The sequence below is a fragment of the Chanos chanos genome, chromosome 10, assembly GCF_902362185.1.
Source record: "Chanos chanos chromosome 10, fChaCha1.1, whole genome shotgun sequence".
Classification (NCBI taxonomy): Eukaryota; Metazoa; Chordata; class Actinopteri; order Gonorynchiformes; family Chanidae; genus Chanos; species Chanos chanos.
In genome coordinates this window covers 31,532,066-31,548,615 of record NC_044504.1, presented here as the reverse complement: position 1 = coordinate 31,548,615, position 16,550 = coordinate 31,532,066, and the positions used below count along the sequence as shown (strand labels likewise).

The following is a 16,550-nucleotide window of genomic DNA, read 5'->3' as shown; positions in this document are numbered from 1 at the left end:
TGGTGAATCTCCCTTTCCTGTTTGATATGTTAAAGGGGAATCCAAAATGATCACTTAAAAGAGGGAGCTGAATTTCAAATATAGTTTTTGTCCACTGGGCTCTTAGCAAAAAAAAAAAAAAGATAGAAATATTTCTTTTCTAAGTAAAAGATTTGTAATCCCCTATAAGATATCTTTAACAGAAATGGATAAAGACTGTACAAGGCCAACTTTACTCCTATTTCACAAGGAAATAAAAGACTAAAGTATAAGCCTTCTGCTTTCACTCTTCCATTGAACACTCAAACATATTGGAAAGATTCTTTGGGACCACAAAGAAATCAGCTGCACCAGTAACGCAAAGCAAAAAAATCCTGCAAGCTTCAGGAGGAGTCCATCAAAATAATTTTTTTTTTGATTCGGTGGAGTCCTGAGAAACCACACAAAAATAGCACTGTACGATCCTTTGACAGTTAAACAGCTGTTATGACAAAACAGGGTTAAGATTTCAAAATGGAGGGATGTCTCTAAAGACATTGAGTCTAATGATGTTTTTAAATGGGAATGTAATTACTGTCTTTGCCAGCTTTGTGACCCAGATTCCCACACAGCATTTCTACATCTCAAGTAACTGACATCCCCAACAGAAGCTTGCAGGGTTTCCTTGCTGCCAGGCTAAACACTGAATGAACAGAATGTAATCCCACTGTTAGTATAAAGGTTCCACACTGAGCGTGAGAATATCATATCTAACAATGGTTACTTCCATTCAGGTATTTTGTTTTGTTGTAATATTTCATCAGTTAAACATGAATCAGTTAAACAGGAATGGCAAAAAATCTCTCACATAAATAAAATTATGACATGTCACTACTGCTTCTGTCTTCATTACATAACCTTGTCAAATCTGTGTGATGGACTAGTACAAGATATCTGAGCATGGTATGGTTGATAGATAAAAAGTATGTGTGCTTTGCGAGGGTGTATGGAAAGGTATGGGTGTTGGCAAATGAGATGTGATGAAAAACATATTGTAGGGTTTGAGGGTACGAAAAAAATTATAGAAGTAATTTATTACAAACTGGGGTTCTAGCACTCTCCCGCACTGATGCTGGAGGTCAACTGAAATGGGATCCAGTCCCACTCATAGATGCTTGGGCAGTTCACAGTAAACTGCTGACTCTGGTGATGTTCAGAGTCATAGGGTTTTGCCACTATTCATAGAATTTGCCAGTGTGCATAGGGCATTGAAGATGTCCCAGGAGATACTTTGGGTAGTAAGAGCAAGACTCAAAAATGGAAAACAATGGGGGGCCAAGATGGTTATGTGTTCTGACCTGTTGGTTGTCAGTGCAGAGTAATGTATCTCTACTGTGGTGAAGTGATAAATTTGCATCACAAGAGCATTTGCAGCTTACCTCTTCCACAATTTCTTCCTCAAACTCCTCTTCAAATTCCTCTGTCTCCATCATGGAACAGTTTTAGTGGGTCTGCACGAGCACAGCGATGACAGTAAGACAGGTTCATAGTAACACATTCAGAGACCCCTTCATGGATTACTGAATATTACAGTAAGGATGTTATGCTGTCATATATAATGTTATGAGTAAACATCATTTTCAAAGTAGTGTATGAAGTACTGTGTGCAAACCATGGCTCTCATAAAATAATTTCATCCCTCATAGCCAATGAAGGGTACACTGATCTGAGAAATGTTAAATAAGTCTTGAACTATCTATTAATTCTAAAATGTTTCAACCATTAAGCTAGAAACGAAAACAAACACATATTCCATAAGGGCCGAACAAAACATACCGTCTCCAGGGAAGATTCCAGTGGTATTTCCAGCAACCTTATAATAAGGAAGCCGTTCACTTTCTATCCACTAGGGTCCCAAAGTGATATTCCACTTAGCGTATTCCTGCGAGCCTACACAAAGACAGAATGGTGTCACAATATAACACTCATTGTACTTAAATCTATTCTAGGAAAACAGTAAGAATCTTAATTGTATGAATTAAAGGTTTCTGCAGGCCGCTGTTGGGGACAGGGCTTGGCATCCAAGACCCCCCAATGCGCTGCACCTCCTGGATGAAGGTTTGCGACAGCTGTTCCAAGGCTCTCCAGCTATTTGTCGTGTAAGCTAATGCCACAGCCTGATTGGCTGGCTTTGTTTAGCTAGCAGAGCTGCAATGCCTTCTGAGGCTGCAGGTTAAATATAGGGCTGCCCACTAACTACCCTTTTTTAGACTACAACTTCAAGAACATAATTTTTTTTAAAAAATGATGCTTTTCCATTGATTCCCTCCAAAAGAAAAAATTAAAAAAGTATGGGAGAATGAGAAAACTCCTTCAAGTTGAGGTGCTTTGGGTTTCTTCCCATGGTGTATAGATCCCAAGAGGAAGTTCTTGCGGTAGGTCAGTGGTGACTATGTAAGTTCCAGCCAACGGAGGCAAGTTCGTTTGCAGGCTGAGTATTATCCAACAGCCCACAGCATCACTTCAGTTCATCCGTTGGCAAAGGGAAAAAAAAAGGCAGTCCTAAAGCAAAGGCCATGCAAAGAGTGCTGGAGAAGGAAAATGGCTTTTGTTTTACAGTTTGATTGTTTTTGTTTCTTACCAGTGACTTAAGTTATAACGTTTCCCAAGCTGCCAGAGCCTCCCCAACTCTTCCCTCCAGAGAAACGCTGGGTGACAGCACACAGCTGAGGCAGAACTCCAGTTATCATGTGCTCCCCCCAGCCAATCAGGAGCCAGTTTTCTCAGGTTTCAAAAGCTAAATATACCTTAGCGATCCCCCTTAGAAAAGAACACCTGTTCAGAAAAGCCACAGTAATAAAACTATGAGGAAGGGAAAAATAAAGGGAAATTAAATCTTATTCAGGAGCAAGTGAAAAAAGGGGAGTCAAAGATGTTGCTTGAGAAGAGAGAATGGTTATAGACATGCCATTAGAATGAGGAATAAGGTGTCTGAAGCATGGATCCGTATCATCAAAGCAGTGAAAACCTGAGGTCACCAGTTAATAGCTAAGCATAAATGGCTGCCATGGGGCTTAAAATCAGGTCAGACCCAGGTGGCAGTAGGGGAAGTAAGCTGTTGTCCTGTTCACCATACATAAACAACTAAACACAGCCAAATAATGGCTGAGTACAGATAGAATCAATTATATTATAGCATAAAATGGTTGGGGGGTGGTTATGTGTAAGGTTTAGTAAGCTAGCTGACAGAAACTCAAAATCTGACATAATGCACATGGAATTTATACATTGACTACCAGTTTACTCTGTATTCCTTTTTCTCCCCTCAGATCTTGATCTTAAAGAAAACATTGGTGGTTTGCACAGCATATAAATCAAAGAAAACTTCTGGATAATGCAATGCTGCATAACATCCCAAACATTCCATGTAAATAAATATACTGAATTAAAATTATGATGGCAAAACATTCAAGCTGAAATTTCCATATAAGTGATATATATTCCAGATTCTACACTGGATGAAGGAGGGATAAATAAATATTGTTTTCTGATATTAGCCTTATTTTACCCTCTGACACTTTGTTAGGATGACTAAATCATGGCTCAATTTCAAAGTACTGCAAAAAACAAAATTAGCCAAAATATATTTCTGCTCATGAACAGAAAACTGTGGTATCTCTAACCCCCCAGTCAGTCTCAGACTGATGAGTACAGTATTATAACTATTCAGGGTGAATCAAAAATACAGCAGACACTATTTTTAAAGTTTAGAGGGCAGTGGTGGGTAGGAGAATGATACAGCCAGTCATAAAAGTCATCTTACACATCGCATGTTCTACCCTCTCGTTTTCAGCTGGTGCATGATTACGCTCTGTTACTTCCCTGTACCTCAGATGACACATTATGAAAAGTCAAGCATTGCCGTGTTTCTTCATGACACCTCCCGGCCCTTTCCTCTCCGGTTTGCAGTTTTTCGTGTCCTCCGCCTTGGCAGAGTGGCACTACTGAGGGATGAATGACAGGCACAGCTGCGAGTCTCGCTTTCGCATCGTCCCGGAGCCCCCCCCCCCCCCGCCCTTCCCTCCTCCCTCTGGTTCTCAGTTGCACCCAGAAAGAAGTAGCATCAGCATTCTAACTGGAGATAGACCAGATCAATACTATCTGGCCGATGTAAACTTACAAATTAATGTCACTATTAATTAAGGAGGAACCTCTCAATTCCAGTAGCAAAACATCACGCCTGAGCCTTTATTTTATTATTTTGCCCACTGTAAGGAGTCTTTTCACAATTTATCAACATGAAAGATATCTAACTGATTACATTATGTCTATACATACATTTTTACCAGTTGCTCAAATGAAAAGTGGTAATGCAGCATACTTAGGACTGGGCTTTGACAGAAGCAAACATGTCTGTTTCATGGAAAACATTCATTTGGGCTGCTATATCCTAAGTGATGACAGTGCCGAGGATCACCAATAGAACAAGATTGAAGATGGGGCATCCAACATTAGGAAAATAAAATCCTTTCACGCTTAGTCACTGGAAAAAATGTGCAGCTGATGAGGAAGAAGCCTGACAGCTGTAGACACACATCATACATCTCTGATGGCACCCTGTCTCATCAAAACATCTTGTTCCCCATCACTGGAAAACAATTGGCTGCTATAAGACCAGACTGAGGTAAGAGGGCTAAATTGGGGAACCACAGGATCAAACCAGGAATCAGAGAAACAGGAGCTGTTTATCAACAACCTAAAATGACAGGCTAATCCAGCAAAAAGCAGCTTCAACATACTAAACTGCGCTTTATTTTACTGTCTTTGTCAGGGATTTTGTAAGTCGACGGGCAAAACATCAACAACCTATTCAAGCCAGCCTCTCAGCATGACCAAAAACACAGAATTCTATGTAGCATCCACTTTGTAAGTGCTCTGTCAATTGCTGTTTTGGCTTACAGTCATTTTACTTTCTGTTAATATTATCTTAATAGCTCCAAATGTTTAAAAGCTCATCACTATGGCTTCTCTTTTGTTCAGAGAGAAATTTAAAGGAGATGTAAAATAACCAAGTGCTTTGTGCAAAATGCTTAGCCTCCTAAATATGGTATGGAATCCTTCCATGTATTTATGTATTAGTGCTAGGCATTTTTAGCTATTTATGTTGTCAAGACAAACATTTTCAATGCACACTGTGAGATGTGGATGTGAATTCTGCTTTAGCTTCAGTAATGCCTATCAGTGTATGTCTGCTGTACGTAAATGTGAGACAACTGCATTTTAGGGAGTGAAATCCATTAGGTAACATTGGAACTTGTAACGAATGCCGACATAATGATTTCAGAATTGAAACAATTAATTATTTAATTAGTTTAATTAATTATTTAGTTAAATTTGAAATAGTACTTTTTATTAAGTATTTAAAAAGCAAATCATGTACATGTGGGGTATGTACAATATGTGCTCTGTGTTCAGACAAAGTGAGAGGAATTCTCAATTTTTAGCAGTGGATCAAATGGAAGAACTGATCAATTCCTAACTACAGCAATCATAGAAGATAATGTGTACATTAGCATAAATTTACACATGGCAATTCAAAAAACCTGCACTGATCATTTTTTTCTGACAATGAAAATGAGGCCTTTATGATATAAAATCCTACACAGCGTGACTTACCTTCTTCACATGATTCATAGAGATCTTGTCACCAATGTTATCCCTCTTCTCAAAGAAGAAAGATCATTTTTCATGTCTCAGTAAACTTCAGAGAACCATTGCCAGGCAACAGATATTCAGTGGTTGAAAGACAGGCTGATAAACAGCGTGAGGCGCACAATAGGGTTGTGTATTGACCAAGAACAAATCTCCACAACAATTTGTCTAAATTCTTTACCTTTCCTCCTCCAGCTGTTTAGTGGTAAGTTTGCCTCACAAGTACCTCACAAATACCGTCACTAAACCTCTTCATGGCTCATTCACTATCGTTCATCCTGCATCAGATAATTCTGTCATTAGTAAATTCAGATAGTCATAAAGCACTAGTGATATATAGAAATATATACCCTATGAGTATTCTAGCATACACACATCTAACATGGGAACTGTTCTTCTCAACATTTCTTTCAGGACCGTTTTCAAACCCAAAATGCGCTTGTACAACTAAAACTAAAAGGGTTACACTGTCTGAGTTATCTTAAATATAGATACTACACCACTTACTTCCAGTGATTTCCTGACACTGATCTTTTCAAGAGTTCAGTTATTTGTGCCTCCACTTTCCTTGCATAAAGCCACTGATCACTTCTGATCACAGTAGAAAATCTCAAGCCAAACAGAGGGTACTGCCTCCTAGAGGTCAGAAAAGGGATTAGACCATTATCACACACACAATCAGCCAGCTATCTCAGAGTTTTCTACAGCACTGTGAAATTTATGACAAATGACAATGACTTGAGATTTCATACAGCAAGAACAATTAAAAATAAATAAATAAATAAAAGAGTCCAGTCATGACAGATAAAAACACTTTATTTCTTTGTGTTTTACATGAGTGAAGAGTCTTCTCTTGAACGTTGACTTATCTCTTCAGTCCTGAAAACTGAAGGGTTTCGACACAGGCACGAGGTTAATGTAAATACTGGACTGTACACACAGGGCAACACCATCTCAGGCAGTCAAGTGAGACTGCAAGGCCACTCGCACTCCGCTAAAGAGAGGTCCTTTCAATCCAAGCTCTTTTTCAAGCATCTCCTCTTTTATGTGATGTTACACTTTGTCTTTTTTACAGACCCGTGCAGGAAAAGACAACGGGCTTTTATGGTGATGCTGTTTTGTAAATCCTGAAACACTTGTGTTGTTTGCTTAAGAGCGGTTCGTTCGCAGTTCTCAGTTAGAGCATAGATCTGTAATAAATAAAATCATACAAGTCCTGGTGACGTTGCTAGGTCACCTTCACAGTGAGCAACAGCCACGCCCCCACCTCCCCCACGCCTGCAGGTCAAAGAGAGAGTGCACTGCCTGTTGAGGTCAAGGGTCATCTGACTCGGAGTCGTGACATCATCCACTCCAGACCCTGACAAAGTCTGAGGAAAGGACAGAGGTGTAACATTCTTTAAGTGCAGTTAGTTTTTTTGAGGATGTCTGCCAAGTGAGCAAAGAATTACTAATTCCATGCCTTTTAGAAAAAACTGCATAATAACCAATTATGTTATTTATCTGTCTAAATAAACTTGCAGAACTCTGGACACAGCATTTGTCAAGATCAAAAATACTAGTCCCGATGAAGGATGTTATTTCTCAGCTCACTTACCCCTCGCCTGTGAGCGCACAGCAGGCTTGGATGTGCCACTGGTGGTCTTTGACTGAGGTCAGCTGCAGACTCTGAGAGATTTCAGCCACGGTCATGCAACCCTTCACATCCTGCTTGTTTGCAAAGATCAGCAAACCTGCCTTTTTCAGGTCCTGGGAAACAGAAGAGGCCATATATTAGACACGTTTATAAGAGAATCCAAATATGTTGTTAATGAAATGCTGAAAAAACACACGTTGGCATTTCAAAGAAAACAGGGGAACTTGGCAGAAGTCTAAGCCGAATGATTACTTAAATCACGTGGCAATGCTACATCACAGTACAGTGTAATACACAATGTAATAACCACTGTAATGACCACTGTCTGAGACTATGGGAACAACAGCCAATGGGAAAGAGGCTCTCCGATTAGATGATCAGCATGATTAGACAGCTAACGTCAACCAAATAGACTGTGGTTAACTCATGATCACACTTCTAGTATAAAAAGGCAAAGCAGAGCAAGGCACTAGGGCTGAACAATATGGAGAAAAATATGCGACATGCAACAAACTTGATGGATCTTGCAATGGCGATCCAGAATGATTTAAACAAAGCCAAAACTGTACAATGTCCGTGTGTCTCTGACTGCACGTGCTGCAAGTATAGAGTCTGAAAATCAATAGACTGTGATTGGTTGTATTTTAAGTGATAATACAGGTTTGATACCTTCCCTGTTTTAGTAGCCACCACAAATAGATACATTTTGCAAAAAAAAACTGGGGTTTGTGAATAGTTATCTCTTCTATAACTGAAATATGGCCCCAAAACAGATGTACTTCCCCTTTTTGATACAATATCGTCTGTTGCTACACCACATACATTCTCAGTCTTGGCTGTTTCTTCAGGACTACTCATTTCAGTAGTATGTTGCAGCATGGTTGAATGTGCTTTTTATTTCTCTTTGTAGCTCTCTGCCTGGCCCTATGTCGACATGCCTATGGTCTACAGACCATAGACTTGTATGTAGGTAATACCAGTGTAAGGCAATTCCTCTGCTCTTTCAAGCTTTCTGAATTTCGGCCGTTATGATATCACAACACTCTGCAATGTGTTTTTCGTGGAAATTCATATCGCTGTGAAGATAAAAATACTGTAAATTGTGCAGCCCTGTGAGACACACGACATCCGTGGCATACGTGAGCCACTCACTTCATGCGCTAGCATTCTGTAGAGCTCCTCTCTTGTTACAGAGATCCTCTCTCTGTCTGTGCTGTCCACCACCACTATCACAAACTGCAGAGGAAGGATAGCAGAATTAGATGGAACTCAAGGACATATCGTAAGTGGAAAACAAAACAAAACAAAGGCTCTGTAAGGAAACGCACCTCTGTGTTAGTATAATAGGTGTTCCAAGAAGAACGCAGAGATTCTTGACCTCCAATGTCCCACATAAGGAAATGAGTATTGTTTACCACAATCTCCTCCACATTGCTTCCTATTGTTGGTGAGGTGTGTACCACCTCATTCATGGAGCTGAGAGAAACGACATAAACATAATCAATGACAGCTTAATAACTCTGACAGACTGAAATATTACCAATACTGACAGTCATCAGATTCATAAACATGGCAGATTCATACCCATGGCTTAGAGCTGTATTGACACAAACATAAAAAAGGTTTCCATTATACGCTACTTGGATTGAAGGTATGAATTTGGATTCATTGACAGAATGCATGAATTGCCTACATCAAAAGTGAACTGATTTGACAGGTTAAATAGTATGACAGAACCACAGTAGATAAGTATGATATGAATCTGTCCAGATTTATATTTTTTATGAGGCTATCTTAAGCTGCATTAAATCATTTTATAAAAGAACTTGTGATTTTTTTTCTTCTTGCACTGATGGGTCTTCCTCTGCTCTATTGACAGGCTATTTATTTGAATCCAAATAAGTCACAAACGATACCTGCGCTAGAACCTAGCAATCCTGCATCAGACACGGACTCATGATCCCCTGTGCCAGATTAACACAGTACTTACAACTGATAAAGGATGGTAGTCTTCCCAGCGTTGTCCAGCCCAACAATGATGACTTTGTGCTCTGAAAGACACAAAGTGAAAAGCTGCGTTGAGGAAAAGGGAAACTGTACATTGCAATGACTGACAGCATAGGCTACTGTATGCGCCTCCATCAAACAACGAGCTAATTACTTACCTTTTTTTTTTTTTTACTTGCTCTTATTTACATTCTAACTAGACAGTTCCCTTACTTTTCTTTTCACATGCATTGACGAGTGGATATCTTGAAACAGTACTAAATTACTGAGGTGTATGCTTTCTTAAAAAGCAAGTTGAAGTGGATAACAGAAAGAGTCAAACACAGAGACATGAAAAGTATAAAATGTAACCTTGCACATACTGCATAGCCTACATGTAGCTGACTTTACAAACCCACTGCTCAATCATTTTCACATAGCCTTATGATGCGGGCTGTTTGAATAAACGATTCACCTCTCATTAATGAAATACCAATGAAAAACAACTCATCTTACAAATATACTGTGAAAAATTTACATAACTGATGGAGGAAAGCACTGTGCAATAACATCAAAATTACAGAGGCACAGCAGTCACTCAAACCACAATGAGCAAGTCACTATGTGAACACTATTATCACCTTTCTCCCTGGTTTACTGTTCACAAACAGGCTCCAGCTAAGACAGTAACAGGTTTGAAATATATAAAAATACAGAAATATTAAAAGATAGAGCTCTACTGTGGGACAACTTTGATTCAGTGGCATCTTGGTGCGGCTCACAGAAACATTTTAATCTGTCTAACATAAATGACTGCTTGTTGCCTCACTCTGTTTTTGAGACTTCATATGGTGCAAGAAACTGTGCTAACCCTGGGACTTGTGGTCTGAGTCCTCCTGAGCTCACTAACAGACTCATACAAACCAAACACAGCAGCTGTGTGGAAGGTGCATACTAAACCACTTTGGGTACGCAGGCAAACAAATGAATCCACCTGCCTCACTGAGAAAACCAAATCTACCAATACACAGTATAATCCCTTGGCCCCGTTTACTCAGAATTCGACACAGGAAACAACACAGCAACAGGAAAACAGGGGCTGCAAACACAGAGACGAGCACAGAAAGTGAATTTCATACTCAGTGAGAGACTGATGACTTTGTGTCAGTTTTCTCTCCAGAATAATAGCAACAAGACTGAATAGGCTATTGTTTCAAACACCAGAGAAATGCCCACTGATTTGACCACTCGGAGATGTTGAGGTATAATACTCCACATCAATTTAGAAAACAATATTACCACTTTTTAAATCAAAACTTCATGTAACACACTAAAGCTACACTGATTAAATCTGCATCAAGAAACATTTCACCAAAAAAGTCAGGTATCATTTATCAGGAACATGCATAGGAAATGAGTGGCCATTTCAAATGTGTGTTTTCTGGTAGCTTCTTTCACCTTCAGCAGCAATGTTTACACAGAATATTTTCAAATCTGAAAGAATTCACACTGATTATGTATCGCAAAACTACTATTTATATATGCACCTATATGTGCAAGGATGTGATCTTTTTAAGTTATGCTGTTACATATCAAAAGATCATTCCAATATAATCTCAATAAAACAGTCTGACACGCTTCAAATTTAAAACGTGACATATGAGGTTACTGTAGGTATGTTAAATGAAGCACTTCTATTTCATTGTGTTTGTGACTGTTAACATACAGGCTACCTACTGAACGGACCCTTTTCAATTTCAAGTTCCAATGAGATCTGCCTTGGTCTAATTAGGCTACTCTAATCTGATTCAGGAGCACATATACATGTCTTTACTCAAAGACTATTTAATCATGTATTTAACAGAGAGTTAGGCTCTGTGTAGGCTGGCATGATCAGGGTTAAGTCAGGAAAACGAACTGGGCTAAACTGAAGCAGAATGACAGAAAGACACAAATCAGACATAGATGGTGCTATACACAGAATGAGAGGCAGTCAAATAGACAACTCTACTTTAAACTAAAAAAAAAAAAGGAATAGAAAAGGGACCTTAAACATCCTTCACAAGTGACAGTCCCCAATCTTCAACAAAAGCAAACAATGGAAAAGTGTATAAATATATTTCATAAGAAATACAGCTCCTACGCTGAGTCACACCCAAACCCTTTCATTTCTAACACACCTTGAAGCAAAATCTCCACTCAGACATTCCACCATAAATCTCTGGAGATGAGAATGAATGAGACAGTTGACTCTGGCTCCGGATATGGGTGTTAACCCAGCAAAATCATCAGATAAGAATTTCAGGGACATGGTTACAACTGTAACCTGAGGCAATTTCTGAGAGTAGTATCCAGATATACTAATGGTGAAGGTACAGTTTGAGAACACAATGGAACTCCGATAAGTTAAAAAAACCTGCTTCTACTCTACTGGTGCCCTGGTAGTTGGACTACCATCAGACAAGTTATCTGCCTCTCGGTCCATTTCACAAAAACAGAAAACAAAAGGAACCTGTCAGAGAAAAATGTGCAATATAAACTGGACATAGTCACCTGTGCGTCTCAGAAACAATGTATGCTAACAGGTTTTTTAACATTTCAGGAACAGAGTCATGTGACATTATCTCAGGTCCAGAGCACCTGAATTAAAACTATGAGCTGATGAATGGCATTAGCACACAATGAAAGACCACTGAAAAGTGGTTACTTAACAAATCATTTAAACATGCCAAACATTTGCCAACCTTGAATAAGGAGAAACCTGTAAGGAACCTGTCGTGCAACTAATAGGAGCCATTCACACTGTTAGCCTTACTAGAAAAATTTTTGAACAAGCCTCAAACTCAAGTACAAATACAGCACTATGAAATATGTAAGAAAGGCATTCAAAACACAGCGCTGCTCGGGTAAGCCTGAACCCATTAATTTCTGAAGCATGAAATTCAATATTCTTGCTCTGGATATAGGCCTAGATCTGAATTTAATAAATGTGTTATAGCTACATCCCTGCCATCAGTGACGAGCCATCTGCACAGGTAGGGCTAACTTTTGTTATCAAATTTCTGATGGGAGGATGTGCCACACTGTAGCATGAAGTTTATGATGTAGCTTTGGTTTTTACTTGAGGGTCAATATGATTCATGAGAATGTCAATGCACTGTCTTTGTTGCAATTACAGCAATGAATGAATTACTCTATAAACATGCTTTCACAAACACTGCTGTGCCTGTGGGACCTACTGAGTGGGAGGATCATCAGCTTTGACCTAGATGCACTTGGAGTGTGCCAGTCAGAAAGTCTGAGAATCCATGATCTATCTCTTCTTTTTCACACATCAAATATTCATTGCAAACCCACTTTTTCTGACAAACAGACTCGCTATCACAGGTAATACCAAGGTAACAAACCCTGATGACATACCAGATAGCTTGAAACATTCACATTTCAAACTTGATCCAGTTTCTGTAAATGAATACTGAGTACATCTGTAACAAACAACCAGGCTAAAAAAAAAAAAAAAAACTATGGATATTCAGCATGATTAAAATGTGACCCCTCTGCCACAATGTCCATGAACAGCATAATAAAATCTATATAAGATCCATCCTGGGGAATCGCTTTGTAATACTGCCAAAGAGCTTTACACAGTGGTGCACATGAGGTCAAAAAGTTAGTGATACAACTGACCTTCCACGTTGCAAACAAACTGAGGGGGTGATTGAGCACTAGGCCTACTAGCGATTGTGAAAAATGTTAAGATATAAAACATGAGCAAACAAACAAACCAACCAAAAAAAAAGTTTAAAAAAAAGCCACTAGAAAACGGGAAAAAAATTGTAAAAAAGCACCAGTTCGAAAGGAGAAGAGGAAGAAAACATATCTGGATAAGTTCTGCAGTATCTGCTCTGACAAGTAGGTGAACTGAGAACTGGGCCCTAAGCATGATTCACTATGGATCTGTGGATTTGTTTAGTCTAGGCCAAGGCTCATCTGATCTTTAAGAGCAGATATGATAGGCCTACTCTCCCTCTTTATCCTTCATGGAGGTGCCCAGCCCCTTTCATAACACTGCACTCCCGGGTCATTCATGGAACTATGCGCACAGATTAGTACAGGTGAAAAAGAAAGAGAAATAGCTTATGTCTCTCTGGAGATAAAGCATGCAGAAGGGAGAAAAGGGCAACCACAGCATTATGTAAAAGTCTGTGTGAGGGACTGTCCTTATCTATACAGCATAACAGACAAGAGGCGATTTCAGAACAGTTGTTCGGTTGTACGGTTCAGATAGCCAAAAAAAAAAAAAAGCGCCTGTGAAAGACCTCAGTCAGAAAGCACCACTGACTCTGCAGGAACTAATGACAACTGCCCATCTTAAAATCCCTATTTTATTGAGTTTTATCACATGCTGAGGCTCTGTCTCAAGTCCAAAGTTTACTGCACTGTTGTACCGGGCAGCTACATGTCAGTACATCTGAACAGTCACTTTGCATTTAGGCAACATGATGCATCTGACAATGAAAGAGTTTTTGACTTCACAGCAAAATCTTTTCCCCATTAACAAGAACAGTAGGTGGATTTCTAACACATGAGGGCATCTAAAATGTGTCCCGTACTAGATGTTTTCCAGATTCAGAACTCTCTGAGAGAATCTGCCTTCAACTGAAACAAATCAAATAGAGGCTTTCCTGGGCTAACAACAGAGCACCACAAATATGGCAGAGCATGTAGGGATGGGTTTTGAGTGTCAGGATATTTTTTCCCATTTTACACAACAGGTCTTAAAAAAAGCAAACAACAACTAAGACAGATGATGAATGTATTCTGACCATCAAGTTTCGCCACAGGTTGTCTAAAACAACAACAGGCAAAAATATTTGACCTCGTGATTTGGACTAACGAAGTACTGTAGCATCATAATCCATCAAAGCATATAATGACTAAAAGAAATGGGACAATTGGGTTTGAGAAAACCTCCACTCCACCCCGGTGGTACATAGCCAAGCTCTGTCCCTGTACAAGTAGAAACATGCAGGCTTATAACATCACCAAAATTTTTCCCAGAGTTAAGCTTGGCTACATTGTGGTTGCAAACATAAAGGTAGTGCTTTCTGTGACGTGGGGCTGGAAAAATGGAGATCCCTTGAAAATAATTATATTTTCATACAATTTCATCCCATAAACACAAGAAACCAGCTAACAATAAGACAGCATGCCTATTCTCAGACCATCACAACTGGACTGCGTGTCTCTGAAGGGGAAAAAAACAAACAAACAAACAAATCTAAACACTGAGATCCTTTCTTCTGTTCTCATATTACCTGGTATTCCCTAGTTCACAAAGATCCGTTTACCCATCAAGTAAGCTGAGAGCTGCTGATAAATGTTCTATTACACATCATTTCAATCTGGTTGCAAAGCATGAAACTTAAAGTCTGTTCTAAAAACTAGAGTTACTTTAAACATTTTCCAATGAAATGGATAAGTTCTTGGCAAGAACAGAGCTGATGCCAAAACTTATCTGTCAGCAGCGCAATGTTGAGCCAGTGTTTGGTTGGCTCCACTCGGCTGCTCACTAAAGCCACTGAATTCATAATGCATGAGAGAACCTATCGCATGGAAATGTCTATCTCTGTCATTCAATGCTGTGGAAAATACAGAAACCCATTCGCAGAACCAGATGGACTACAGTTCACAGCTCAATGAAAGTACATGTCTCTGAAGAGTGCAACACACTGTGAAGAGTCCAAGGTATCAGACAACTGTAACTGTGCTAAACATGTAAATTTGTCATCCCTATAAGTGAAACAAAAAACATCTGTGATACTTCCAGGAAGTAATCTTCAGATTTACTTAAATGTCACTGCTGAACTTCAACCCTTTTCATTGTGGAAAGATGGCAGATGAACTGTAATATGTTTATTTTGCAAGGAATACAGCTTGATCCAATGACAAAGGTGTCATTAGAAAGTGAAAATAAAGTTTGCAACACTACAGTGTTCTCTTGACAATGCCTTGGAGACAAGTAATAGACTAGTTATTATGTTAAAAGCCATTTTCAATGAGAGTTCCAAATGTTGCCTGCAATGGGCCATCTACAATATGATACAGTTTGTTATTATTCGGCCAGACCCTTAACCACTCATTTAGAGCAAAATGAAGAAGCAAATGAGGAAAGTGGCCATACAAATTCATTAGTGGCGCGATAACTATCATACTAACATAACTGTCATCAACTGCTAATCTGCGTTGCCTTATCAATTCTGACACAGCCTACAATTCCAGATTCTTTCTAATTTCCACTCAAAAGGTAATTAGCTAATTAAACGAAAACATGGGCAAAGAGAAACAACCAAATAATGTAGTTTTTTTTCTCCACGGGGTCCACAGCAGCTGTAGAAAGCAGCTAGCTAGCCCTCACACAATTAGCCTCACATATACCAGGGCCAAGCTATGACATTTCGAGCTATACTAGTAAACGTCAAATCTAGCCAACCAACCGGCTGTATTAACAGTTCTACCGACAACACTAGAACTATACAATTCAAGTATATCCTTTTCAAATTGGTGTACATATTCAGCTGCGCTATATGCTGAGCAAGATCACGTCAGTGTAGTTCAGGTTTAGGCTGTGTGTTTCATTTTAGCCAATAATACTACTATAACCCTTATCTTTCTGGCGAATAATGTAGCATCGTACCTAGCTTACCTGTATGCTAGCTAACCTACAGCCTTATTCAAGTTAACGTGAGATGCTGCTGTGGATAGCAAGTGAGCTAAGCGACAGTCTACCTCTTAACTATATGTCTAGCTAACATTTGGTAGCATAACAACAAATTAGCCCTGACAAAACATAGTGTAACCGTAAAAGCCGCATTCTAAAACCTTGCACAACGTTCGCCAGACATTGATTCGCTTACCTTGATGGTTAAAAAGCCTCCAAAGCTTAGTGAAAATGATTCCCATTTCTGGCGAATGGCCTTCAGGGGCAACAGGCAATAGGCTCAGAACTACCGGCTAGCTTCTTAGCTAACTTGCTAGCCAAGCTAGCGATATTTGGCAGGATCAGTCGCAGGCGGACTCAATTTAACGGCAAATTATGTACCCGTAATAATTTCAAGGCGGCGTGGAAACAGGTAATATCCATATTTCATGCATAAATTGTCGAAGTCAATAAAACGTATCGTTATTTTAGGGGTACCATAATTCAAACAAATATATTCAGTTAAATTTGGCTGTACCGACGGCAGAAGACGTTCAA

General features: G+C 39.3%; 2 protein-coding genes across 2 annotated transcripts in view; both read right to left on the bottom strand.

Moving 5' to 3' along the window:
* Positions 1-1,451, bottom strand: part of neb (nebulin) — a 57,370-nt gene extending 55,919 nt beyond the window's left edge. Inside the window, exon 1 of the mRNA XM_030785831.1 lies at positions 1,398-1,451. Within this exon, the coding sequence (XP_030641691.1) occupies positions 1,398-1,451 (54 nt within the window). The remainder of the gene's footprint in view (positions 1-1,397) is intronic.
* A 5,077-nt stretch (positions 1,452-6,528) lies between these two features.
* arl5a (ADP-ribosylation factor-like 5A) lies at positions 6,529-16,550 on the bottom strand. The gene is made up of 6 exons (XM_030786486.1): positions 16,210-16,550; positions 9,297-9,357; positions 8,635-8,782; positions 8,459-8,542; positions 7,268-7,419; positions 6,529-7,040 (listed from the first exon to the last, which is right to left on the bottom strand). The coding sequence occupies exons 1-6, from the start codon at positions 16,253-16,255 to the stop codon at positions 6,992-6,994; spliced, it is 540 nt and encodes a 179-aa protein (XP_030642346.1). The 5' UTR covers positions 16,256-16,550; the 3' UTR covers positions 6,529-6,991.